The 26,465-nt window shown below is 42.2% G+C and overlaps 2 protein-coding genes across 2 annotated transcripts; both read right to left on the bottom strand.

Moving 5' to 3' along the window:
- Positions 1-1,574: 1,574 nt before the first annotated feature.
- LOC311077504 (microfibril-associated glycoprotein 4-like) lies at positions 1,575-4,380 on the bottom strand. Its single transcript, XM_084106043.1, has 5 exons — positions 4,238-4,380; positions 3,951-4,160; positions 3,774-3,870; positions 3,504-3,671; positions 1,575-3,414 (listed from the first exon to the last, which is right to left on the bottom strand). Exons 1-5 carry the CDS (start codon positions 4,241-4,243, stop codon positions 3,158-3,160), a joined length of 738 nt encoding a protein of 245 aa, XP_083962169.1. The 5' UTR covers positions 4,244-4,380; the 3' UTR covers positions 1,575-3,157.
- Positions 4,381-18,376: 13,996 nt separating this feature from the next.
- Positions 18,377-19,612, bottom strand: LOC311077511 (microfibril-associated glycoprotein 4-like). The gene is given in 5 exon segments (XM_084106052.1): positions 18,377-18,585; positions 18,588-18,659; positions 18,749-18,916; positions 19,009-19,105; positions 19,177-19,612. Coding segments are annotated over 5 exon segments (663 nt in total). The 5' UTR covers positions 19,321-19,612; the 3' UTR covers positions 18,377-18,403.
- Positions 19,613-26,465: the final 6,853 nt, after the last annotated feature.

Raw genomic sequence — 26,465 nt, 5'->3', positions numbered from 1 at the left:
TATGCTTTATGTAAATGTAGCCTATGTTTATTATTGAAACCATAGTCAATATAGAGCATAAGGACGAGACATGTTTCAAAGGTCATAGATGTTTTTCAAAGAACTTGTTCATGTCTATTAGACACGTAGAAAGAACAAAAAAATGCCAGGTTACCATTACTTCTCTTTCTTTGCACTGAGCAATTTCCTAACACAAACATGTTTAGATTTTTGCATGACAGGGCAGCCCTTCTGAAAATGCTAAATGTACATTTATTATTTATTAGCCTATTACATTGTAGTTTGTCTCTCTCTGTGCCAATTTTGATGAAGCTAAATTCTCAATAAAACTGTTTTCATTGGTATATTTTACTGTTTCTGTTGTCAAACAACGGAATGAATTTGAAATAGTGACTGAAACGCGACCCATTAAGACATAACCAGCTCTCCCTTCCAAGATGTTAAGTTAATCTGCACAAAAATTCTGATAATCGAGCCGTCGTCTGGTGAAATCAAATTCACATAAGTTAAAGACAATATCTGTGCTCTGATTTCGGCTATACTTGTAAAATTAGAGAAGCAACATAATATATGTTTAACTGAATAAAGCGCTGCTCCTCCAGGCGAGACGCAGAGAGAGAGAGAGAGAGAGAGAGAGAGAGAGAGAGAGAGAGAGAGAGAGAGAGAGAGAGAGAGAGAGAGAGAGAGCGAGCGAGCAAGAGAGAGAGAGAGAGAGCGAGCGAGCAAGAGAGAGAGAGAGAGAGCGAGCGAGCAAGCAAGAGAGAGCGAGAGGTGCATGCGCGTGCTGAGAGAGCAGTACCGGCGGTACCGGTAGATTCTCAAAAACTAAATAAGGTTTGGGCGCTTTGTTGAAGGGAAAAAAATCACTAAAGGGGTCTAAAATGCCGCTAAGTTGGCAACTCCATTGTGTATCTCCATTTCTCCAACTGGGGTTGGGCCACGGGTCAAACAGAAAAAAACGCGCTCCATTAATCGCGCGTTAAAAAAATTAGTGCCGTTAATATGATTTTGCGTTAACTTTGACAGCCCTAATTTTTACCTTTTATTATTAGATTTTTTTAATGTAAAATATGATCAGTACTGCAAATGGAATGTTTCCTTAACGCTTGCACAACCAAGAAACGTTTAAAGGTGCCCTAGAATTTGAAATTGAATTTATCTTGGCATAGTTGCATGTACATGACATACAGTGAGTCTCAAACACCATTGTTTTCTCCTTCTTATTTAAATCTCGTTTTTAAATTTAAATCTCGAATCTCCACATAACACCGACTGTGACGCAACAGTCGGGATCATATATGTACGCCTCCAAAAATTTGCATATGCCAGCCCATGTTCAAGGCCAGGCGGAACTGCGCAGCCGAATCATCTTTCTTCGAGAGACATCATGGCTTGCAAACGAGCGAAGCATCCCAGCAAACACATTTACGTTGTGGCAACGTCTCTGGCACGTTGCATTTCTGCTATGGCAACGTCGCTGTATACGTGCTCGCAACATTGTAACAACGTAGAATTGTAAGACGTGACAGGGCAGCAACGTTGTTGCGTGACATTCAGCAACTGAGAGACGACGTTCTGACAATATTTTTATATGATGTATTTTGTTAGATAAAAAGATAATTATATACTTTTTTTCATTTATTGTTTATCTATATTATTTAATGGGGCTATCAACACCTGCAAGTGTAGCCTACACTTTAAAGAGTAAAAATGACAGAAGGTTTCGTTAATTCAACTTTATTAAAATTGCATATAATCAAATTGCACTTCCAAAAGTCATACATTTGTGAAAAAAAAAAAAAAAGAAGAAATAAACGAATACACATTTATTTTAAGTATAATAAATAAAACATGAAAAGCAAAGGCAGATCAGAACATTTAATGAACAAAACCGGGTCTGTATGGCAGACAGTAGCCGAGCAGGTGTCACCGGGGAAACATATCCACAAATCCAGAGGAGCAAAGAAACGAATGAGACTAAATAGCGGAAAAATCAAACGAAAAACTAAACAGTGCGAGCGATGCTACATTAATCACATTAGAAATTAAAGCTGTAGGTTGTGTTTGATAGCTGAGGTAACTGTTAGGCTAAACGCAATACTCACGTATCCTTGCTCGATGATGAATGAGAACACAATGAGCCCAACAACAGGTGGTTGGAATTTAAAAGGCTGATTTTCCCGCTTCAGGGCAGTGACGAGTACATTATGTAGTCCAGTGGTTGTCAAGACACCCTAGGCACAACCTTAAGCAATGGCCCTGAACGATGGTTTAATGTCAACATTGTGACAACGCTGTAACAACTTCACCACACAACGTAGTTATAGCAACCTTTTGGCCATGTTGTTAAAACGTTGTTAGAAGGTTGGCTACGTTGTGCCAACGTTCTGTGTTTGCTGGGATGGCAGTTGCTCAGTGTTTGGATGTACAAATGAGCACAAAGGTATTTTTTTAGTTCCTTCATCCCAGCCTCTGAAGAACCAGTGGGTTATGTGAATGTCTGATGTGCAATTGTTCAAGTTTAGACAGATCATCTTTCTCTCAAAGTCGTTCAATACTGTTTATGCATCAGTAAATCAAGCCAGTGACTAAACGATCAACTTCACGTCGTTTCTCTTAGTAGGATGAAAATAATCTTACTTAAACTGTGATTAATATACAGATAGCGATTAAAGAACAATCCCTTTCCAGTCGCCCAAGATGTCAAAATGTCTTTATAACTTAATGGGAACATTAACAAATGTACAAAATGTAACAAATTTTTGTTAGCTAGGTCTAGGCTAATTTAATTAACCTAAGTCCACTTGCATACTAAATGAGAATGTGTCAGCTGAGTGTCAGCAAAATTCCACTGAATGATATAAAATGTGATGTAAAACAGACTTTTGTTGACAAACAAACAGGGATATTTAGGATTGTATTTATGGGTTTATTATTGATTAATTGTTGTTTAATTTTAGTTGTAGATTTAAAAAAGTGACCCAAAACAAAGAAGAAAATAATTGACGAGAGTACACAACAGCCATATATCCGAAGTTACCATATATACCAGGATTTACTTAGTTTCACAGTTAACAGAGGAAAGGAAACCCAAAACCTTAATTTAATTGTTTTGTTGTTTTATTTCTGGGAAACTCTGTAATGTTTCTTCAAATGTCTAAGACACACGTCTGATCTTCATGCTGATGGATTTCATACCAACATCCCAATTATTCTTCCAGGTGTACCAAACATCTCCAATGGCGAAAATGGTGGGATCTTCCCCCCATATATACACACCGTTGGGGTTTGCATGGTGACAGATTGCATACCAAAATGCCCCGAGATGCAGTTTGGCACAGTTATTTTCATAGGTGTCTTGGTCTTTGTCAAAGGTGGTGAACTTCTGTCCATTATGGTAGGCCAGAGAGTCGCCTGCAGAGAGGAGGAACATCATTGAGGACATCAGGTGCACATTTACTCAACTGAGTGTGCTTTCTTGAATGTGAATGAAAGTGTCCTACCTGCTCCTCCATCTTTGAACCCTGAAACATGCAGTTTATACCCGTCAGTTTCACAATCCACAGAGAAGGACGAGTACAGAGCAAAACCCTTCCTTCCAGTGAAGTCCTCCAGATCCACTCTCAACATGTACTTTCTATTACGTGTCAGCTGGTACATGTTCTCCAGCCCTGTTCACACACACACACACACACACACACACACACATGAAGAACATGTTCAACCAAACACATGATCATCCACACAAACAGACACACACTGTGAGATGTTACCCAGCCAGTATTCGCTCTCCACATTCCCGAATCCTCTCTTGTACTGATTCCACGGGCGATAGAAATTCACACTGCCGTCCATTCTCCTCTGAAACACCTGTGATGGGTTTATATAGAATATATGATTCATAATGTATGTTCTGATGTGTGTTTGATGATCTAAAGTCACATTCGTACCGTCCATCCTCCGTTGTCTTCATCTTTCCCATCTGAGACCATGTGACAGTAAACCCAGACAGGAACTTCTCCTGCTGGATAGATGGCGTAAATCCCACTGAGCTTTTGTCCAGCTTTATAAAGGTCAGAACAGTCGGCCGGCATGTCTCCATCCTGACTGCACCCGCTCACCAGAACAACAGAGAGAAGAACCGCCAAGAACACCATCAACTAAACGAGACAGAGAGAAAGAGATGAACATCACACTGAAAACCCTCTCTAGAAATGAAGAGTTTTGATGAACTTACGTCCATCTTCTCAGTCTCTCCTCAGTAGATCACAGCAGAGATTTGTTTTATCTAGACAAATGTCCGTTTTCTTAAAGTTGTATAAATGTCTGAATGTTCTGTGAGGTAAATGAAGAATAAAACAGTAATTCACCGTTTGTGTTGTTCAGTCTGACACAAACACTCTTTATATATCTGTCAGATTCTCAGACTCCTCCTCTGTGTTACAGAGGAAATTTACTTTATGAACACCCACATTTTGGATGCAAATGAAAAAAATCATGCGGTGACAGACACAATTGTATTTTATATATTCAGTAAATCTGACTTTATCTGTGTGATTTATTTTATTAAAATAAATATTTTATGTGATTTATTTTATTTTGTAGTTTGGATTAATTCCATCATGATTAATTATAATTTTGGGTGGTCTCTCATAATCTATATTAGATTTCATGAAAGTTCCCTGTTTTGTTTAGAATGTCTATCTCAAACCCTATACCGCCACCAACTGGTGAAATAACGCACTCATGTTTTTGCTAATATCTTTTAAACCATAAGACAGGTATCAACAGAGAAAGCTTTAAAAAAGGATGTATTCAAAGGATCCAGAAGTTATTAGAAAAAGTTAAAAGCCAATTGGAATAAAACGCAGTGGACTTATTTGACACCTGACCTGAGAGGATTGTGCAAAAATGTACAAAAATCGCTATTGCAATTTAAAGCCATATAAATTGTTTTACATAATGTAGTCTTTCTCAGAAACAGAGGAATCTGAGACTATATATCTGCAATTGTTTGCTGTATAGAAATGAAACTTTAAAAGCTAAAGACAATTTTTGTTCCATTATAAGTGATTCTGTTGATTCCATTTTAATTACTTGAAATCAAAATGAATCGCCATAATGCTACAACCACTTGATGTGCTTTGTGGGCTTGGCTGGGACCAATACTTGCTGCATACAGCTATATTTTGTAAAAATTTTGCTAAATGTTTAAATAAGTCCATTCATTTATTTAAAATAAGTCATACTCCACATCCAGACATACCCATTTTACCTAAAACCACTTAGGACCCTACAGCACATCCTGGACTAACAAAGTCTCGTCAAACAAACTCCAATTACTCTATGGAAACAAAAGATTTAATCATGTTGATTCCTCACAGACTGTTTGATTTTGATGTTTGTCATCTTGGAAGATCAGCTGACTGCCATGACCTCAGAGCCCAACACATTGTTCTCCAAAACCTTTCTCTGCTTAAATCCATTTTTCCATGAGTGCTCCTGGAAGAGTTTACCAGAGATACAGTATTTTCAGTTCTCAGCATACCTTGCATGTAACTGGGTGGAAAGTGTAAATGTTCATGTCTTTTAGAGCAAGATAAAAAAAAAAAGCAGACACATGTAGCAACCATTCCCTGTGTGCTCCACCACTATGAAAGAACTATTTCCGTAAAAGGGCAGTGTGACGTCACCAGTTCACCCGTGTGTTTCTGGATGCTGTCCTGGCTCCGTCTGAAAGAAACGATCGCTACCTCATGTTTCTGGGCTTGAAGCACGCTGAGGTGGCTTTTGTGGATGAGATCTGATGTACCCATTGCGGGATGATGACCATCGCAGTCACTATGCCCCGATCTAGTTCCTCTACTTCTGTGAATACACAGGGTGACCGCTGAGTTTATCTCCGTGGGCCCTCCACTCCTCTAGCACATCGCAAGCTGTGGAGCTTCTGGGTGAGATTGCTGGTCTCACAGGGGGCCTAGCGTTTTATTCGGGGGTCCGGCAGAGGATCAGATATCGATTGCTGCATCGAAGGGTGGGCTAGAGTCCTCCGGGGATGAAGATTCGGCTGCGTTGCCCCCTTCGGGGAGAGTAGCGTTGATAGAGTCTGACCCAAAGCTGACAGTCATGTTTTCCCGGGCCACTGAGATCATTGGGCTCCGTGTCCCGAATGCTCGAGGCTAGAAAATTGGTATCTCGGAGCAGCGCATGCTGATCAACAGCGTCCTGCCTTTCTTTTTGGAAGTGCACGAAGAGATTACGGCCAATTCTTACTCTAAGAAGTGCACCAAATCGGCGGCGCTGAGAACTCTCCAAAAGAGGATGCAAATGCCCGCGCTCTCGCATCACCAAATCACTGTAAAATGTAGACTACCGCGATATTGCCGGAACATGAATGGTGCAAAAGAAGTTTAAAATGTATAAGAACTAAGTATAAACTATAAGTTTGCTTATTTGCAGATCAATATATAGCCTATAGGTAAATGTCCGCACTTATCTTTCTTATTAGTGCTGAAGAAAGACTAAAACTGTCTAGAACATAAAAATAAAAAACATTGATCAGTGCTTTTTAAGTAGGGGAGAGCCGGGACAGTTGAAACACTTTTCAGATAAACGTTTCCAAGATAAGGTTGTTTTTTTTTGGTCAACAACTCACATATGTGTTATCTTAGGGACTGTTCATTTTTTATTTAAGGGGTTACCGAAGGAGTTTTGAGATCTATAGTCAAAATAGACTTGACCCTCCCTTCGCCAGCAATACATTTTTCTATGACCCTCCAAAACGATTGTGAAAAATGGCATGACCCTCCCCGATAATTTATTGATTACTTCTGTACTGGTTTGCGCTTGTTTTGCAAAGATGTTCAGATAGCCATTGTTGTTGTTTTTTACAACCATGACAAACGACTGAACCTCTGCTTTCTCATCTTACACATCACACTCCACTTTTATGGTGGCCATTTCAGTAGATTTACTCACTAACATTGTTGTGGAAACACAATAAGCATGGAAACTGTAAAACGTACTCGGTTACTAACGTAACCTCGGTTCTCTCTAGAAGAGGGAACGAGTACTGCGTAAGTATATCTTACGCTAGGGGAAAACCTCTTTTCCATGAGATATTGAAGCCAAAAAATTATCCTTATAATTTTGTATTATTGCAAAACGCGATGCAGCAGCACGCGGCCATAGGCGAGACAGCTCGCGCGCCCATTGGCTGCTCTGCGGCAACTGCATCAGCCTATCGAGCGAGGCCTGAGGTGACGTCAGGCCATTGAGGGCGCTTCGCGCCCTCCGCGTCATGTCCCGCCGAAACGGGCGTGGCTTAGTCCTATAAAGGAAGGCTCGGGAGGCTGATTCTCTGGTTTTTCATCGCCGAAGCGAACCAGAGTGAGTTGCATGCACGGCAAGATACGCAGTACTCGTTCCCTCTTCTAGAGAGAACCGAGGTTATGTTAGTAACCGAGTACGTTCTCTTACGAGAGGTCTCTCGTACTGCGTAAGTATATCTTACGCTAGGGGACCCAATGCAAAACGCCGTGCGTGCTGGGATCAAACACCAATAAACCTGAAGGCGAAGCCCAGGATTTACAGTGCACAATCACCAGGGGAACTCACAGAGAGTCCTGGAAAGAGGAGGGGAATCACTCCATCCATATGAAGCAGCGTCATAGACGCAAAGTTCACAGACAGGGCGGAACTGACCTGAACTGGTACATAAATGCGGGTCTTACACAATACAGCCCATAGCATAAACAGTCGGCGGCGCGCACCGCTTACAACCTCAGCGTCCTAGTAAGAAGCACTGATTCGTCTATACCGACAGCAGCTTAGCCTGCAAGGCGGGAACCTCCAGGTTATAGAACCTTATGAATGTAGACGGCAAGGCCCAGCCTGCCGCCATACATATGTCTTGCAAGGAAATCCCGCTAGACCAGGCCCACGAAGAGGCTACGCCTCTCGTGGAGTGCGCTCTGACACCCAACGGGCACTGTAAGCCCTTGGCAGTGTACGCCAGCGCTATGGCGTCAACTATCCATCTGGATAGGCTCTGTTTCAAAACAGCCAGTCCCTTGGAACGTCCACTGAACGAGACAAACAGCTGCTCAGTCTGTCTGAAAACAGACGAGTGAGACACATAAGCTCTTAGCGCCCTTACTGGACAAAGAAAGCTTGCGTCCCCTTCCTCGCCCGACACCGGCAGGGCGGACAGGGAAATGACCTGAGCCCGAAACGGCGTGTTGAGGGATTTTGGAACGTAACCATGCCTAGGTTTGAGAATGACTCTTGAGTCGCTTGGCCCAAACTCTAAGCACGTTGCGCTCACAGAGAGCGCGTGCAGGTCACCTACGCGCTTCACTGAAGCGAGTTTTGAAAGACAAGTGTTTGAGGCTAATCGTTTGGATAGGCTCGAAAGGGTCACCTTTTATGGCTTCCAAAACCGTAGAAAGGTCCCACATAGGGACCGAAGGAGGTCTGGGAGGATTCAGCCTCCTAGCTCCCCTGAGGAAGCGGATGACTAAATCGTTCCTTCCTATTGACTGACCGAGCGTTGACTTAGAAAACGCTGCAATAGCCGCCACATAGACTTTGAGCGTGGAGGGGGCTCTGCCCTTATCCAGCAGCTCCTGTAGGAAGGAGAGAACCTCCGTCACCCCACAGTCGAAGGGTGAAAAACCCCGAGCTGTGCACCAGCCGGAGAATACCGACCACTTCGAGGCATAGAGCCGTCTGGTAGACGGGGTTCTAGCCTGAGTGATAGTATTTAGCACTCCCACTGAGAGGTCAGCGGGTACCCGTTGAGCGCCCACACATGAAGGGACCACAGCTCCGGGTGAGGATGCCAAATCGAACCCCTGGCCTGAGAGAGGAGGTCCCTCCTCAAGGGCACTGGCCATGGGGCAGTGTCTGCTAACTGCATCAGAACTGGGAACCACGGTTGGTTCTTCCAGAGCGGTGCTACGAGCAGCACTGAGCATTTTATTTCCCTGATCCGTTCCATCACCTGAGGCAGGAGAGAGACGGGGGGAAAAGCATAGAGCGGGCAGCGCGGCCACGTTTGGGACAGCGCGCTCTCGCTCTTGGAAAAGAACACAGGGCAGTGAGCGTTTTCGTGAGACGCGAACAGGTCAACTTCCGCTCTGCCGAATCTCTCCCACAACAGCTGGACTGTTTGCGGGTGTAGAGACCATTCGCTCGCCGGAATGTTGTTCCTGGACAGTCTGTCTGGCCCCAAATTCTGAAGCCCAGGCACGTGCACTGCTCTCAGCGAGCGCAGGTTGCGCTGAGCCCATACCAGAAGGCGTTCCGCCAGTCTGTATAATTTTCGGGATCTGAGACCGCCTTGGCGATTTATGTAGGACACCACTGACATGTTGTCCGAGCGGACTAAGACGTGGTGGCCCTTTATTTGGGGACGAAAACGCGTCAGCGCGTTGTCCACTGCCAACATTTCCAGGCAGTTGATATGTTGGAGCTTCTCCCGTTCTGACCACTGGCCGAAGAACGGTCTGCCCTCGAGCAGCGCTCCCCATCCCGAGGTGGAGGCATCTGTCGACACCACTTTCACTCTCGAGGAAGTCCCCAGGCTTACACCTGATTGGAACCAGTCGTTTGCTTAAAAAAAAAATCTGATCGACCTTGAGACGCAGCTGACCGGATGCCCATGCTCTGCGCGGTACCCGCGCTTTCAACCAGAACTGCAGAGGGCGCATGCGGAGCAAGCCCAGCTGAAGAACTGATGATGCTGAGGCCATAAGACCGAGCATCCTTTGAAATTTCCTGAGCGGGACGGTCGCGCCGCAGCGGAAAAAGCTCGCTGCGCGCTGAATGTCTAGCACGCGCTGTGATGACAGCCGCGCTATCATAGACTGCGAGTCCAGAACTGTGCCCAGAAACGATATCGTCTGACTGGGGTTCAGAGAGCTCTTCGCCCAATTGACTCTGAGACCTAGATTCTCGAGGTGATCGAGTAAAATGGTCCTGTGCTCCACGAGCTCTGATCGTGATTGAGCTAGAATCAGCCAGTCGTTCAAATAGTTCAGCACTCGCATGCCTCAGAGTCTGAGAGGTGCGAGCGCTGCGTCCATGCACCTCGTAAATGTACGGGGCGGGGCGCTAGGGACAAACCGAACGGCTGGACTGTGTACTGATATGCCTGGCCCTCGAAGGCGAATCTCAAGTATTGCCTGTGACGTGACGCTATCTGTATTTGAAAATACACGTCCTTCAGATCTATCGACATAAACCAGTCTCCTCGGCGAATCTGCGCGAGGATTTTTCTGGTCGTGAGCATTTTGAAACTGCGTTTCGCCAATGCTTTGTTTAGCTGTCTTAGATCCAGTATGGGTCTGAGACCCCCGTCTTTTTTCGGTACCAGGAAGTATCTGCTGTACAGCCCCCCTCCGCTTTGAGCTTGAGATAAAGGCTCTATAGCCCCTTTGCTCATCAGTTTTGATATTTCGGCTCGAAGTAGGTGTGCTACTTCTGAATTCACCGTGGTTTCGACGCGCGCTGTGAATCGGCGAGGGCGTCGACAAAACTGTAGCGAATAGCCTCTTTTTATAATGTCTAGCACCCATTCCGAAACCCCTGGAAGCGCTGCCCATGCATCCGCGTGGATGGCTAGGGGTTGGATGCGAAGCGCGCTCTGCTCGCTGGGCGACAGAAGCGCTTCGGCGTGCTGTAATATAGGCGTCATGCCTGTGACATTCGAGGCGGGGAGCGCGCTGATCACAGCGGGCAGAATGCTTGCTCTCGACCTCGCTACGGTACTTAACCGAGTGAGGGAGGGCTGAGCGAGTCCCGTAGGACTCATAATGTCTGTGAGTAAGTGTGGGCGCGGGGGAGCGGGCACATTTACTGCTTTGGACGCGCTGTCTGCCTGAGCAGAGCGAGCGCGGACAGGTTTCATTTTTACAGAAACCGTGTGACATGTAGGACATAGTGTTTGTGGGCACTGGGCAGTGGGCACGTTTACTATGTTGAGTGCGCAATCGACCTGAGTCGATTTTATGAGTGCGGGCCCTGTGTGAAGGGCTGTGCTTGTGTGTAGGGATGGGCACTGGATATTGGGCATCTGCTCTACACTTATAGCACCATCGGCCGTGGCCGGGACACCAGAAAATACACTCTTTACAGGATTTATCTGGGTAGCCGTAAAAACGGCTTTTGTGTGCAGGCGAGCGGGCAGCTGTACCGGCTTGCACATTGCAGGATACGCTGGAACAGTCACAATTCCTGGAACTGAAACAGCAGTGCGCTTTGGTGAGAGTTCGGCAGCGGCGGGACTCGAACACCGGCGCTTTCCTAGGCGTGCTAGGATGGCTTCGGGGCTTCTGGTTTCACCGCAATCCTTGGCCGTGGCCCATGCGGAGCGGGGCGGCGGCTAGCCGAGCGAGAGCGGGGTCCCGAGCTGCGGTCCTGTCAGCGCTGCGATGAAGCAGCAGAGGGCGGAGGCTGTGGCTGAGAGCTCCGAGCAGGCGGCTTTGCACGACCCGCTGTAGAACTGGAGCGCTTCGGTAGGAAGTGCTTGAAGGCTTGTGACGCTTTCTGCGCCTCGGCGAATCTCTCTACAAACTCGTTGACAGAGGATCCAAAGAGGCCAGCAGAAGACAGCAGGGCATCGAGGAACGCGGTGCGCTCAGACTCAGACATCTTCGAGAGCGTCAGCCATAGATGTCTCTCAGCAACAGTGACAGAAGCCATACACCGTCCAATGGCCTGTGCAGCAGACTTAGTAGCGCGAAGAGCGAGGTCCGAAGCAATTCTTAAGTCCGTAAGGCAGATTGCGTCAGGTCCCATCTTGTCCAGCTTTCAGAGGAGATCACCCTGGAAAATCTGCAGCGTGGCCATCGTGTGTAGTGCTGACGCAGCCTGCCCAGCGGCGGAGAAAGTTCGCGCGAGCAGTGTTGACGTCATGCGGCAGGCTTTAGACGGCAGCACCGGTTTCGTCCGCCGTCCAGCAGAGGGCGGGCAAAGGTGGGCTGCTATCGCCTGTTCGACCGGCGGAAGTGAATGGTAGCCTCTGTTCCTAGCATCGTCAAGGGTAGCGAATGCTGGCGACACAGACGAACGTGTTCGTGCTGAGAGGGGAGCGCTCCAAGCTTTGGCAACTTCTTCATGAAGCTCAGGAAGAAAGGGAGCCGGCTTGGATTCAGGCGAAGCGCGCTCCCCGGGGAGGAAGCAACCATCCAGCCGGGTGTGAGAAGGAAGTTCTGGTGCAGACCACTCGAGGCTGAGGCTCGCCGCGGCCAGCGTGAGTACGCGCATCAGTTCCCTCTCGATGTTAGCTCTCTTGTTAGGTTTACAAACAGGAGGCGCGAGATCAACAGAGCTCGCCCAATCCTCGCTGCCCGAGGCTAGCAGAGAGCACGTGTCATCCTCCCCCGACGCGGCTTTAGAGTCATCCTCCTCAAAAGAAGCGGTGGCGGACAGCGGCCGCTGTGCATCAGGAAGTGATTCAGGGGAAGCCGGTGAAGCAGGCGGGCGAACCGGCGAGCTTTGTCGGGCTGGAGAAGGTTCCGGGACCCGCTGAGCGCGGCGCTTTTTACGGCGTGGCAACACAGCGGGAGGTGCAGGCTCGGAGAAGACTGCCAGGCGAGTCCTCAGAGTCACCATCGGCAGTAGCTCGCAGTGAGGGCAGCCGCCGTCGGCGAGCGCGAGCGCTGCATGATCTTCACCCAGGCAGGAGACGCAGATGACATGGCGGTCTCCCTCGCTGAGTGGGGCTCGGCACAAGCCGCATGAAGGCATCTTTAAAAAGACGCGAGCTCTTTTAGAGTGTGTGTCGCAGAGCAAGCACACACACACAAAGAACAGTTTTTGGTAAAGGATATAGGCGCCGGATAGCGCAGCGGGAGCGGCGGTAGAAGTCGCTGTTGTCCAGCGGCTTCGGAAGGTGGCTCGTCCCGCTGAAAAGCTTCTTCAGACGGCGCGTGGCTTCTCTCGTGATCCAACGATGCGTGAGCTTCGCTGAAGAGATGAAAAATCAGAGAATCAGCCTCCCGAGCCTTACTTTATAGGACTAAGCCACGGCCATTTTGGCGGGACGTGACGCGAAGGGCGCGAAGCGCCCTCATTGGCCTGACGTCACCTCAGGCCTCGCTCGATAGGCTGATGCAGTTGCCGCAGAGCAGCCAATGGGCGCGTGAGCTGTCTCGCCCATGGCCGCGTGCTGCTGCAATGCGTTTTGCAATAATACAAAATTATAAGGATAATTTTTTGGCTTCAATATCTCGTGGAAAAGAGGTTTTCCCCTAGCGTAAGATATACTTACGCAGTACGAGAGACCTCTCGTAAGAGAACTCAACGTACATTCACTTCACATGTAGAGTTACACTCACAGGACACCGCACTTATTCGCAATCACAAAAGTTCCTTATTTGCTCGTGTATGGAAGTAAAATAATGTCAAATGTTTTTGAAATAAAAAGCCTGTTGAATTGCACTACTTGAAAAAAATAGGCATTGCATTAACCATGCATGCATTTTAATGCATTGCATTTTTAGGGCTTGCATTTTTATGGGCTGAAATTCAACATGGTTGAATATTTAAGCTGTGAATATTTCAATTAAAAACATTTCAAACACCTTTTCATTATTAAAAATTCAATAATCCATATTCACCATTCATATTTCACTTCCAAAAAAATACAAACAACCTATAATATTCAACAGGCAATTTTCGGTCCATTTTATTTCGCTTTGCAAATTCGCTTCCACAAATTCAGTGGTTCAAATTCGACAGTAAATTAAACATTGACGTCCAGGAACTGCAGGAAAAGCAATAGATTGCCGAGCATACTCTCCATCTGCTGTAAGTCGACCTCACCATCAGATGGTGCAAAAGCGTGTGTTGTTGACGAAGACCAGCAAAATTAGAGCAAGTCATTCATTCATAAAACTCATTTACAGTAATGTAAGTGTATTTGTGATTATCATGATGGCTGTTTTATGTTAAATTCAGTGCCTTCACGGTTACTTTTCCTGTGTAGCCTACATGCATCTTTCTCTACCGTGAACGAGATTAATGTTATTCCCCGATGCGGATATACAGATCCAATGTTACATTTTTGAGGTTGACATATATTTCTCTTGGTTGTTTAGTTGCCTTAACTTTATATTGTGGCGATGTGCTGCATGCAGGCTATTAGGGTTTCCCTCAATACTTCAGGATTCCCCTGCTGGACATATACAACGCTTAACGTAGCTTAATGGACTACAGTGATGTAAAAGACCAAACTCGCAGGCAAGCAGATGGACTCAGAATAACTCGCAAAGCTTAGCGTTTCCCAGTGATAGATTGTCATAAAGCTGGCTTGATGTTGGACATTCGCACATTTAGGGACCATCTCTAAAGTGTATACGACTTTGGTATACACGTTTCTAACTCCGATAGCATTTGAATAGAATGACGTACAGTCATAAAACCAACTGTAAAGTGTTCATGTAGTGTCAGGCATAATGCGCACCCTTTGGATTTTTTATATTTATTCAAATAAATGTAAGTTTGCTATTGAAGTTAGAAACGTGTACGCCAATGTTGTATGCAACTTCAGAGACGGTCCCTAAATATGCGAATGTCCAATGTCAAGCCAATTTTAGTCCATCTGCTTGCCTGTAGCCTATATAGTAGCCTACAGCCTACTTCCCCAATAAGGTGCAAGATAGGTCTTTCATATCACTGTATTAGTCCATTAAGCTACGTTAAGCGTTTTGTCCCAACGGAAGGGGAATCCTTGAGTATGAGGTATTGAGGGAAACCGATTATAATCCTGTTCATGGTAGAGAAAGCTGATGACATTGTAGCAAATTAGCTCTATATGAAATATTAATAATCAATAATAACTGGTTATAATTGATTATGAATATTTGGATTAGTTAATATAATTAATTTACTGTCGTAAATTAATATTACAATCAATTAACCTATTTGTCCCATGAACACTCAGGATCAATTGTTTATTAACTCTAAGAAATGTACATTTACGGGGCATGGGAAATGTCTTTCTTAATTTACAATACTACTAAGAGCAGTAACCAAGATCTAAATGATTAGTGACTCCAGTTATGAGCTTGAGACACGGACAACTTTACGTGTAACATGAACAAGATTTTATTAACTAGTCTAAACACTTAAACTACTCTAACATACACACACATACATGCATACAGTTTACCAAGGGAAAAAGAGCTGAAGCAGAATACAGGAAAGCAAGAAGTTATAGTATTGTTTGAAATTCAGCAGATCAACAGCCTTGAGCAAACCATCAGTTTAGTTCTAACACGCCCTTCTTTAAAGGGGTAAGGATACTTAATGTATCAAATAATGAGACTAAGTTTGATACTTGCATGTCTCGCCCATTTGAATTAAACCGTCCTGATGCAATTTGTTGAGGCTCCAGTTGATCTTTGCTGATGTGGTCTTGATGAGAGAGAACCAGTGGGAGTCAGAGTATCTTTGGTGAATGGAAAGACAAGGCCGCAGCCTGGCACAAGCTTGGTGGGTCCTTAGAGGCTTCTAGTTCAGCATCATCTTCACGTCAGCATTTCAGAAAGGGAGTAAGAGAGAGCTAAAAGCTGATCAGTGACTTTAAAGTGTGAAGATGGCACAACCTCTGGAGGTGCAAGAGCCAATGAGAAGATTTCCCTCTGGAGGGAAATTTTACGACCCTTTGTGTTCTAGCAGGGCATTTGAATATGTACTTTCATTGGGTGTTTAAGAAAAGAATCTTTAAGATTCTTATAATACTAATGCATCACAAAGTTAGCAACATGTAATGTAAATTAACAAATCGGAGACGAAGATTGGATTTTTTACCAAACATGCCGCACATATAATGTTGGTTAACCATAATATGCAAAGTCTGAAACATTAACCCAATTGAGTTTACAAGAATACAAACGCCACATAAAAGGGAAAATCATGAGATGGGAAAATTAGATACATGTTTACACATTTATCAAGTGGTTATATATAGAATATATATAGGATTAACAGGGTTTTTATTTCTCTTCCTCTGCAAGAATTTAAGTGAGAGTCTGTCACAGTGTCTGGTTTGTGTTTCCCCGGGTGTCCACTAGAGGTCTCTCTCCCTTACTGTCACATTCATTCTGGAACTGCATTTCCCACAATCCTTTGTCTGTTCTCATCACTGCACACAGCTGTTTCCCATTGTATGACGGAGTCATTCTGTCACGATCCACACACCAAGGAAAGGGAGAGAAACGGGTGGATCCAAATACAACACTTTTATTTGTAGGGCAATCCAATTCGTCGTCATCCATGCAGGGGTCAAAATCCATGTTAGCAGTCCAATAACAAAATAAACAAACAAGGAACAAAACAAACTCAAACCAGGAAACAGACTTCAAGAAGTGTAAGTGACATACCACAATGACTCCGTGACAAGGACTAAAACAGACAGGGTATTTATACACAGAACTAAACAATGTAATGGGAAACAGCTGCGTGCAATGATGAGTGATGAGAACAGACAAAGGATTGTGGGAAATGCAGTTCCAGAATGAATGTGACAGTAAGGGAGAGAGACCTCTAGTGGACACCCGGGGAAACACAAACCAGACACTGTGACAGAGTCACAGCTCTCAGGACATTCTTTCCTGTCGTAAAACCCAGTCTCAGTGTGTGTCCTGTAACAAGACACTGCGTCCTGCCAGTGTGTTAGCTTCATTTGGGGAACGTTTCACAGGCCTTATTTGGGAGAGTGAGTTTGCTGGATTATTCAATAAATAAATGAATAATATGTGTGTGTCTGATTGATCCAGACGCTACAGTAGCTATTCAATTTCAGGGACAAAAGCATAATGTAGAGGTGGCAGTTAGTCCGCACCTCCGACATCCGCTAATTTTGGGGACAAATTGGCCAGGGTTTAGTATATTAGGCTATTTATGTGCGGATGTCTCTTGGACAAATAGGGGGCGGGGAAGTGGGGCGGTCGCTCAGGTGGGAGAAGCTGATCCGGGACCTCTGGGAGCTGAGCCAGGGGATCGGAGCGCTCTTGAAAGGAGACTGACGATGACTTTCCCCTGGAACAGTCCCATGACAAAACGCTCAAAAATGCTTTTGAACAGGTCCGTTCTATCGACGGACAGCTTCTCCAACCAGGTTGACCACTCTCATATCCTTATTTTGCCATTTTAAAAGATAAGTTGTATCGGGTGACCCAAGACACCCAGTCAAAACAAGATACAACTCAGTTGTTGATACCAAAAAGCCGTCGGGAAATGCTTTTCCAGGCGGCTCACTGTAATCCTAAGGCTGGGCATTTAGGACAAGCAGCAACACTTAATCGTCTAATGACCCGATTTTTTTGGCCAGGCATTCACGATAATGTGCGCAGGTGGTGCGCGTCTTGTCGTGAATGTCAGTTGGTGAATCGTCCTTGCCTCAACGTTACAGATTGATGCATACTGTCATAATATGTATCCATTACTGTAACTTCACAAAAGTCTCTAAAAACAGATTCAAAACACACACATGCTTGGAGGACTGGAAATGTGTGGTCTGATATACATTAGCTGGTCTTAAAATACTCCTGACTGGGTTTCATTCATGTCGTTGAGCCTAGATGAGCGATGAAACGATTCCCTGCAGAATGCAAACACTTAAAAAAAAAAATATATATATATATATAGATATATATATATATATATATATATATATTTTTTTTTTTTTTTTTTTTTTACCTTTTATGATTAGGTTCCACTATTTTTGAACGTAAAATTTTATCAGTACTGCAAACTTGACTGTTTTGAATCTAAAATGTGATTAACGTGATGCGCATATGTTTTTTTTTTTGCAGAGAACAGCCTCTGATTCAAGCAACGTGGTTCCAAACACAAAGATAAGGTGCAGATAAGATCCAGTTCAAACAAAATTGATGTCCATTCATTACTGTAAGCTATAAGCTATGTGAGCACATGGAAAACATAATCCATACAGGACTTGTTTATTAGTGACAGTAGTCTTTAGGTGTTAATAAGAGTATGATCTTGCTTCAATTCCTGCTTCAATTCCTGCGTCAAATAAGTAAATTGAGATGTTCTCTTTCCATACAATAAAAAATGTATAGCCTATATATACATATATACACCTGAGGTCTATTGTGAAGATAAACAAATCCACATCAACACATAATGCTTTTCATTGCCCAAGTTTATTGAAGTTTATTGTTGATTTGTTTCATTTATAGATTTAAAAGTGACCCAAAACAAAGAAGAAAATAATTGACGAGAGTACACAACAGCCATATATCCCAAGTTACCATATATCCCATGATTTACTAAGTTTCACAGTTAACAGAGGAAAGGAAATCCAAAACCTTAATTTGATTGTTTTGTTGTTTGTTTCTGAGAAACTCTGTAATGTTTCTTCAAATGTCTAAGACACACGTCTGATCTTCATGCTGATGGTTTTCATACCAACAGCATAACTATTCTTCCAGGCGTACCAAACATCTCCAATGGCGAAAGTGGTGGGATCTTCCCCCCCTAAATACCTACCGTTGGGGTTTGCTTGGTGACAGGCTCCGTACCAAAATCCCCCGAGATACAGTTTGGCAGGTTATTCACCCAGGTGTCTTGGTCTTTGTCAAAGGTGGAGAACTTCAGTTCACTATGGGAAGATAAAGAGTCGCCTGCAGAGAAGAACAGCATCATTGAGGACATCAGGTGCACATTTACTCAACTGAGTGTGATTTCTTGAATGTGAATGAAAGTGTCCTACCTGCTCCTCCATCTTTGAACCCTGAAACATGCAGTTTATACCCGTCAGTTTCACAATCCAAAGAGAAGGACGAGTACAGAGCAAAACCCTTCCTTCCAGTGAAGTCCTCCAGATCCACTCTCAGCATGTACTTTCTGTTACGTGTCAGCTGGTACATGTTCTCCAGCCCTGTTCACACACACACACACACACACACGAAGAACATGTTCAAACAAACACATGATCATCCACACAAACGGACACACGCTGTGAGATCTTACCCAGCCAGTATTCGCTCTCCACAGTCCCGAATCCTCTCTTGTACTGATTCCACGGGCGATAGAAATTCACACTGCCGTCCATTCTCCTCTGAAACACCTGTGATGGGTTTATATGATTCATAATGTATGTTCTGATGTGTGTTTGATGATCTAAAGTCACATTCGTACCGTCCATCCTCCGTTGTCTTCATCTTTCCCATCTGAGACCATGTGACAGTAAACCCAGACAGGAACGTCTCCTGCTGGATAGATGGAGTAAATCCCACTGAGCTTTTGTCCTGCTTTATAAAGGTCAGAACAGTCGGCCGGCATGTCTCCATCCTGACTGCACCCGCTCACCAGAACAACAGAGAGAAGAACCGAGAAGAACCGCCAAGAACACCATCAACTACACGAGACAGAGAGAAAGAGATGAACATCACACTGAAAACCCTCTCTAGAAATGTAGAGTTGTTGATGAACTTACTGCCATCTTCTCAGTCTCTCCTCAGTAGATCACAGCAGATATCGGATTTATCTCTAGACAAAAATAACAACATTTAATCTAAATGTCTGAATGTTCTGTGAGGGTAAATGAAGAATAAAGCAGTAACTCACCGTTTGTGTTGTTCAGTCTGACACAAGCACTCTTTATATATCTGTCAGATTCTCAGACTCCTCCTCTGTGTTACAGAGGAAATTTACTTTACGAACACCCACATTTTGGATGCAAATGAAAAAGGCATCTGTCATCCTTGATACAAACTGTACATGTAGTGAGACAAAATTGTATTTTATCTATTCAGTAAGTCTGACTGAACCTGGGTCATTTAGTTTATAACTACAGTTTGTAGTTTGGATTAATTCCATCATGATTAATTATCATTTTGGATGTAAACGTGGTCTCTCTCATAATCTATATTAGATTTCATGACTGTTCCCTGTGTTGTTTGATGTGCTTGCTGTGACTTCAATGCTTGGCCCCAAATTCTTCTTCTGGTTATTATTATAAATATTCTTGAATGAAAGTCAATGGCAGCCCATAGACCTGTTTGGTGTGAAAAGTTGTGAAAATTGGCACATAGATAGAGGAGAGTCTGAATATTGACTGATCATTTTGAACCATAAGACCTAGAAACTACACTTTTCCTCTGATTCAGGAGCTCATGCCGAGTTGAATGCATCCATGCTAACCAAAGTTTGCTCAGTTTCGGAACAGTGCCATCTACTGGTCGAGAGATATGAAAATGGCCTTTTTCGAGTTTGACCAAGTCACAAATTAATCTCTTTAGATTCTGTACAACATGGAGAGTTGAGTGAGACCCAATATTTACATGTCTGCCATTTATATGCTTATAACTTGTGTTCTGTTTGACCTTTTATTGACCCAAACTTTTCTCTTGTCCACCATTTTGATTCCAATGTCAGGTGGAGGCACAGTCAGGTGTCAAGTTCTTTCCATTACTTGGACATAAACAGTAAAAAATTGACTTTTTGAATTGTTTTTGTTCAGTGTGGATGCAGAGAAGCAGAGAGAGGAAAATATAATGTCTAGGTGAGGAAGAGGAATAGTTGAAGGAGGAGTAGTTGGATCAGGACAAGGGAAAAGAAGAGATAGGGGAGAGGAGGAATAATGTGTGCTGGACTTTGCATTCTTATGTTTACCCCCCTTACACCGTGTCCTAACAAGACGCGATGTGATAAGATTCCAGCGACAAATAATTTATCTGTCCACACTAGACTGGATGCGACTGCAAGATGCGTAAAAATCAATCAAAACCCACAGCCAATCAGAACAGCGTGTGGGCGGAGTCTCGTGGCGAGTGCACAGCACCCATGTATGTATCGCCATAGATATCATATATAAAGGCTAGATGTCTCGTGCGCGCTGCTGGCCAATGGAGGTCGACGTCCGCACGTGGCGGCCATCTTGCCACAGTGTGCTCGCTCACTCGTTTAATGGTGCATGTACTTTTAAATAACCATAACTTGCTCAATTTTCTACCGATTTTCAAACGGTTTGGTTTGCTATAAACGTCAGAGATGTAGTTATAACACTACATACATACACTGCATACATATGAATAATTATAACATACATATGTTCAAGCATTCGGAATTATAGCCACGTTAATAACGTTTGTAAGAAACCAAACCGTTTGTAAATCCGTCAAGATTTCAGCGAGATATGAGGATTTGTGTGCGTGCTGATCACTCACCTTAATACACAGCTTCACTGTGACAAAATGGCCGAACGGTGATGCCGGAAGTGACTGCGCCATAAGACATCTAGCGTTTATATATGATATCTATGTGTATCGCTGCAGCCCGGAGACCTGCAGGTGGGAGGAGCTTACGCCGCAAGTGGGAGGGATTTCACAAATGTGCGAGTAGGAAGAGTTTACACCGCAAGTGGGAGGAGCTTATGTGGAAATCCCCAAGCTGTCATTGCTGAGGACAGCGGTGAATGAGTATGGCAGGAAGTAGCGACAGTAATGAAAATAAATGATCAAATATTACGTTCCTCATCATGGTCTGATTTCTTACAGCTTTGTTATTATTGTGTGTGTCCAATACCACTCACTGTCAATGATGAAGTCACGTCTTTACACCTTTTACCGTACTTAATGTGATGGTGTTTTAAATTCATTCGGCTGTAGGCCTTATTCAAGCACATTTCTGAATATTAGCTACATATTCTACAATTCTACAGTATCAATTAAATGAACATATTAAAATGTGATGCAATTGGACTCAGTGAAGAGAATGTGTAAATACCTGAAAAACATTTGGCTAATGTAAAAAAAAAAGTTACCATCCATCTTTACTGCATCATTTTTTACAATAGCAGACTAATGTTCTTCTGAACATGTTACACATATATTACATTTAAATCTCAGGGTGGATAAATTATTTTTTTCAATGAATAAAATCATGTACAAGTCACTCAGAATTGATTGCAAAAGTGTTTATTTTATTTGATTATTTTTAGTCTTTTTTTATTTATTTGTAAGGACACTATATCAGCTCATTAGAACTGATCTGCATGCAGTGAAAACTGCAAAATCCAGGGTGGAAGGTTTCTGAATAAATGCCCTGGAGCTCGCCTCACTTTCCCTTCCCAGCATAACCTGGTGGATACACAAGAAGCACAATAAGAACTAGGGTTTATAGTTGACATTGAACATTTACAAACATTAGGAATAATTTCTCAGCTCTGTAGGTCCATGCCATGCAAAAGTGAATGGTGTCCAGAACTTTTAAACTCCAAGGGATGACATAAGTAAATTAGATTTTTAGTTTTCCTTTAGACTAACAGCTAGTTTATTCATCACCAATTTACACAAAACGTACCAGGTGTGCAGCATTTGTACTCAAACCCACACTCCAAACAAGTGGAGATTGAGTACATCCTCCAGAAGAGCTGTGTGTAGTGAGACGACTTATTTTTCCAGCATGCAACACCTGACGTGAAAAAAAAATGAACATAACATTTAACATTATCAATGATGTTCTTGTTATGCTTTTTATTTTTTAATGTCAGTATTTACCTTCTAGGCCATAAGAAGTGTGCCTGATTCTTGAAATTGTCATCCCCAACTATGTCCCTGAACCTTGAGCAAGTCAATGACAGGGGCATGTAGGCAGCATCTCCTTCTTGAAGAACAACTTCAAGAAGTATGTTCTTCAGCAACGCTCCTGATAACTGAAAAGATAGCAACAGTTAGCACAGGCTGTTAAAAAATGTTAAAAAGCACATTATATAACATTATTCAACTACTTTGAAGATGAAGCATGATGGAGGGTCATCGTCTTTTAACAGCTCATCCTTAAAGAAAAATATAAGTGGATTAAAATTGTTCTATGATACACATTTTAAATCATCATTAAAATTGATTATGCATACCTTGCTAAAAACAGAGGGCACAACTGGGGTTTGGTCTGCTAAAATTAAGTAATTTAAAATTTGCTGACCAATATTATAGTTACATAATTTGAAACCCAGCATAGTATATGTATTTTGTTTCATATCAAAGTTCTTACTTTCATATGCACGTTCAGTTTTTTTTCTTCCCATAGGTTTCAGGGAGTGCAGAGCATTCTTCTTCTTCTAAAAGAGGATTAGAATAAAAAAAGTGATAAAATTATCCATTAATTTTTTATTTGACAAAAAAATATCAGCTAATATTATATTAAAAAAAGTTAACAAATTTCAACTTTTGTCAAAAAATGATTGGATACGATCTCCTATTCACAGTGAATATAACAATAATATTTTGGTCAACTTACACCCATGTACTACCACCCAAGATAAATGGGACTGAAGGTGGCCTGTTGCCTGGAAGTTCTCATCAAATTTTATATTGTCCTTAGGACAAAGCGGACAGTGAAATTTTGTGCACTTGAGGCACTGGTATGCCTCAAGAGTGTCCTGCACATCTTTCACTGATAAGTGAACCTAAAACACAATAACATGCGTTTCACTTTTATTTCACTGATTGTTATGAGTAATACATTTTATAAAATAATTATGATATTAAAACAAATGTTTCAATTACATTACATTACATTACATTACATTGTGGATTACGCAGAAAAAAAAGCATAACTACAATGAAAACAAGTTTTAAAAGAATTGCATACAATTCTTACAAAACGTTTAAGACATTTACAATTTGAAAATCAATGCAGTCCTAAAACGTACAAAAATTACACTGCCACAATACCTTATTATGGTCTTCAGAATCCATAATCTGGAGAGCAAATTGTAGAATGGAATGCAGAAAAGATCTTGTCATGCATGTTACAGATTTTGTAATTTGTGTGCTACTAAAAAAACTACAGAAATTTATTTGGAGACACTTTACCCTTATTTTTTTTAATACATCAAGACTAAAAACAGTGTACAAACGCCATTATGAAATGGTCTTTTTCAGAACTTATAATGCTTTTTTATAAAACTAAAAACTGTACAACAAGATTACCCCTTCATCTCATCGGCACGCTGACATGTGAAAGCGGTTTTCTTCTTTGTTTTCAAATAACAAATAACATAGACATCATCTATGGGAAAATAACCTTTTATCGCGTGTTGCGGCGTCGTGTGTAGTTAGGACACGGTGTTACACACGTGGAACCTATAAAAGCTTATTTCCGCCATGGAATAAAAGGTAATTGTGACCTTTTATCTCACAATTCTGACTTATTTTCTTTCAATTCCTAGTTTATATCTCACAATATTTTTTTTTCCTCATAATTGTGAGATAAAAAGTCACAATTGCCTTTTATACTTGTTTATTCTGTGGTGGAAAAAAGCTTCCATAAGCAAATGCTATGTATGTTGGATTTGTTTTCATTTCAGTAAAAGCTTCATGTAAAGCTTTCACTACAATGCTTCCAGTACCACTGTTCCTTATACACAGAATATGCGGCTCCATCAATGTATTTCATATTGTCTGCTTGTAGAACTGAAACATGTCAAGTAATGCAGTTTTCCTAATGCCATGAAATGTTAGTATTTTGACAGTCATTGCGCTTTGATTGTCTATATTGTTGGATAGAAAACTAGTGCTACTGTTTTGACAGAATGATGGAAGTTTGAGTCAGGTTTGCTGTGTTTTTATAGAGTTAGTATATATATATAAAAGGTTTTTTTAGCATTTTGAAATGTATATGTATTTAACAAATATTGTTTTGGGGAGAAAATTAGAAAAGGATCTGCAACATATATCTGAAATTAACAGTTTGCCATATAGAAAATACATTTTAAAAGTTACAAGCAATTTTTGTTACATTGTCAGTAATTCTGGTAGTTCCATTTTAAACCACCATAACGCTACATATGCGATGGGTGCAGGCGTTGCTCAGGCCCCGGAATTTGAATTTGTTTTTGAAACTGTAAATATAAATCCATATTTTTTTATGCTAAGTCATACTGCATATGTGGACCAGATATTTCCCTAAAAACACAAAGGGTTGATGAGGGGGAAATACAAATGCTGTTTTCCTCCTGCAGCACATCCTGAACTAACATAGTCTCATCAAACAGACTCCAGTTAAACAAAAGATTTAATCTTGTCGATTCAACATAGATTCATGTTTGTCATTTTGGAAGATCAGCTGACTGCCAAGACTCAAGAGTCCAACTCATTGTTCTTCAGAACTTTTCTCTCCAATTTTTCCATGAGTGCACACAGAAGATTTCACCTTCTGTAATTTCAGTTCCCAGCATACCTTGCGTGTTACTGGATGGAAAGAGAAAATGTATTTTAGAGCAAGACAAGAAAAGCAGAGACATGTTACTGTTTAATGTTCTGTCATGAAGAGGTTTAGACAGGGGAATATTTGATCATAAAACTGCAGAAAGGTGTGTGAGGGTTCGGTTGTTATCTATTTATTTATTTATTTACATCACAAATTAAGAAACTGTTGTGACACCAGTGACAAATTCTCATAAAAGAATCACCTCTCAAAATAGTTAATCTTTCAAATGAGTACACATTTAAATGAATCATGTTTAAGATCCTTTTTTATATGCTAAACAGTATGAACAGAATAATTTTATATTTTATAAATGGTTATTAATATTGTGCCTTTTTAAAATAATTAGGTGGCTGAATGTTAATAAGAAGCATATGTACATTCACTAATTCACACACAAAGCTGGAAGTCATGTGAGCTGTAATTCAGCCAAACTTACAAAAGAACAGCTACACACTATGACAGATCCATCAAATATCAAATGTTCCAATGTCATTTTCTTCAGCCAGGACATAAAATATTGGTTCAGTTTTTATCTGACAAAAAAGCTCTGTGAAAACAAACAGTGCTTAATATGATATATTTATCTATGATCTGGTAGTTAATGTTGATTACTAAGCACACAATGCCTTGTGAACATATTCAAATGATTTCATATTGCAACCTTGTCAGAATTATAATGAGCTTTATTGCCAAGTATGTTTAAACATATGAGGAATTTGTCTTACACTGACAGAATGACAGTGACAAGACGCAGATGATAAAAATACACAACATACAAAAATAGACAATATGTGTATGTACAGCATGTTATATACAAATATATGGGAATGTAAATAAGTGGTTTGCTGTGCTAAATAAAAAGGAGTATAAAATAAATAGTATTTTGCATTGCACATGTGTATTGGGGGAATTGAACTGTTCACAGCAAAATCCCCAGTGTTAAATTAACACTCTCAGTGTTTATCAGAGTTGTATAGTCCAGGGGTCAGAAAGTAAAAGTCCTGCCATATGTTTATTCCACCCATGAACTCAGTCAGCTGATTTCACTAATTAGTTCTCTCTCCTGTCTGAATTAGCAAATCCAGGTGATTGGAACAAAATACTGAGGAGGACTTTTACTTTCTGAACCTGGACTTTACACCTCTGCACAGCAATGCCACATGTCAGACAAGAGCAAAGAAATAAACCAGAACTGGACCTTATCTGAGCCACAA

This window comes from Abramis brama (assembly GCF_963993115.1).
Source record: "Abramis brama genome assembly, chromosome: 2".
NCBI classification, from domain to species: Eukaryota; Metazoa; Chordata; class Actinopteri; order Cypriniformes; family Leuciscidae; genus Abramis; species Abramis brama.
The sequence above is the reverse complement of the archived record's forward strand: the minus strand, read 5'-3'. Positions and strand labels throughout refer to the sequence as shown.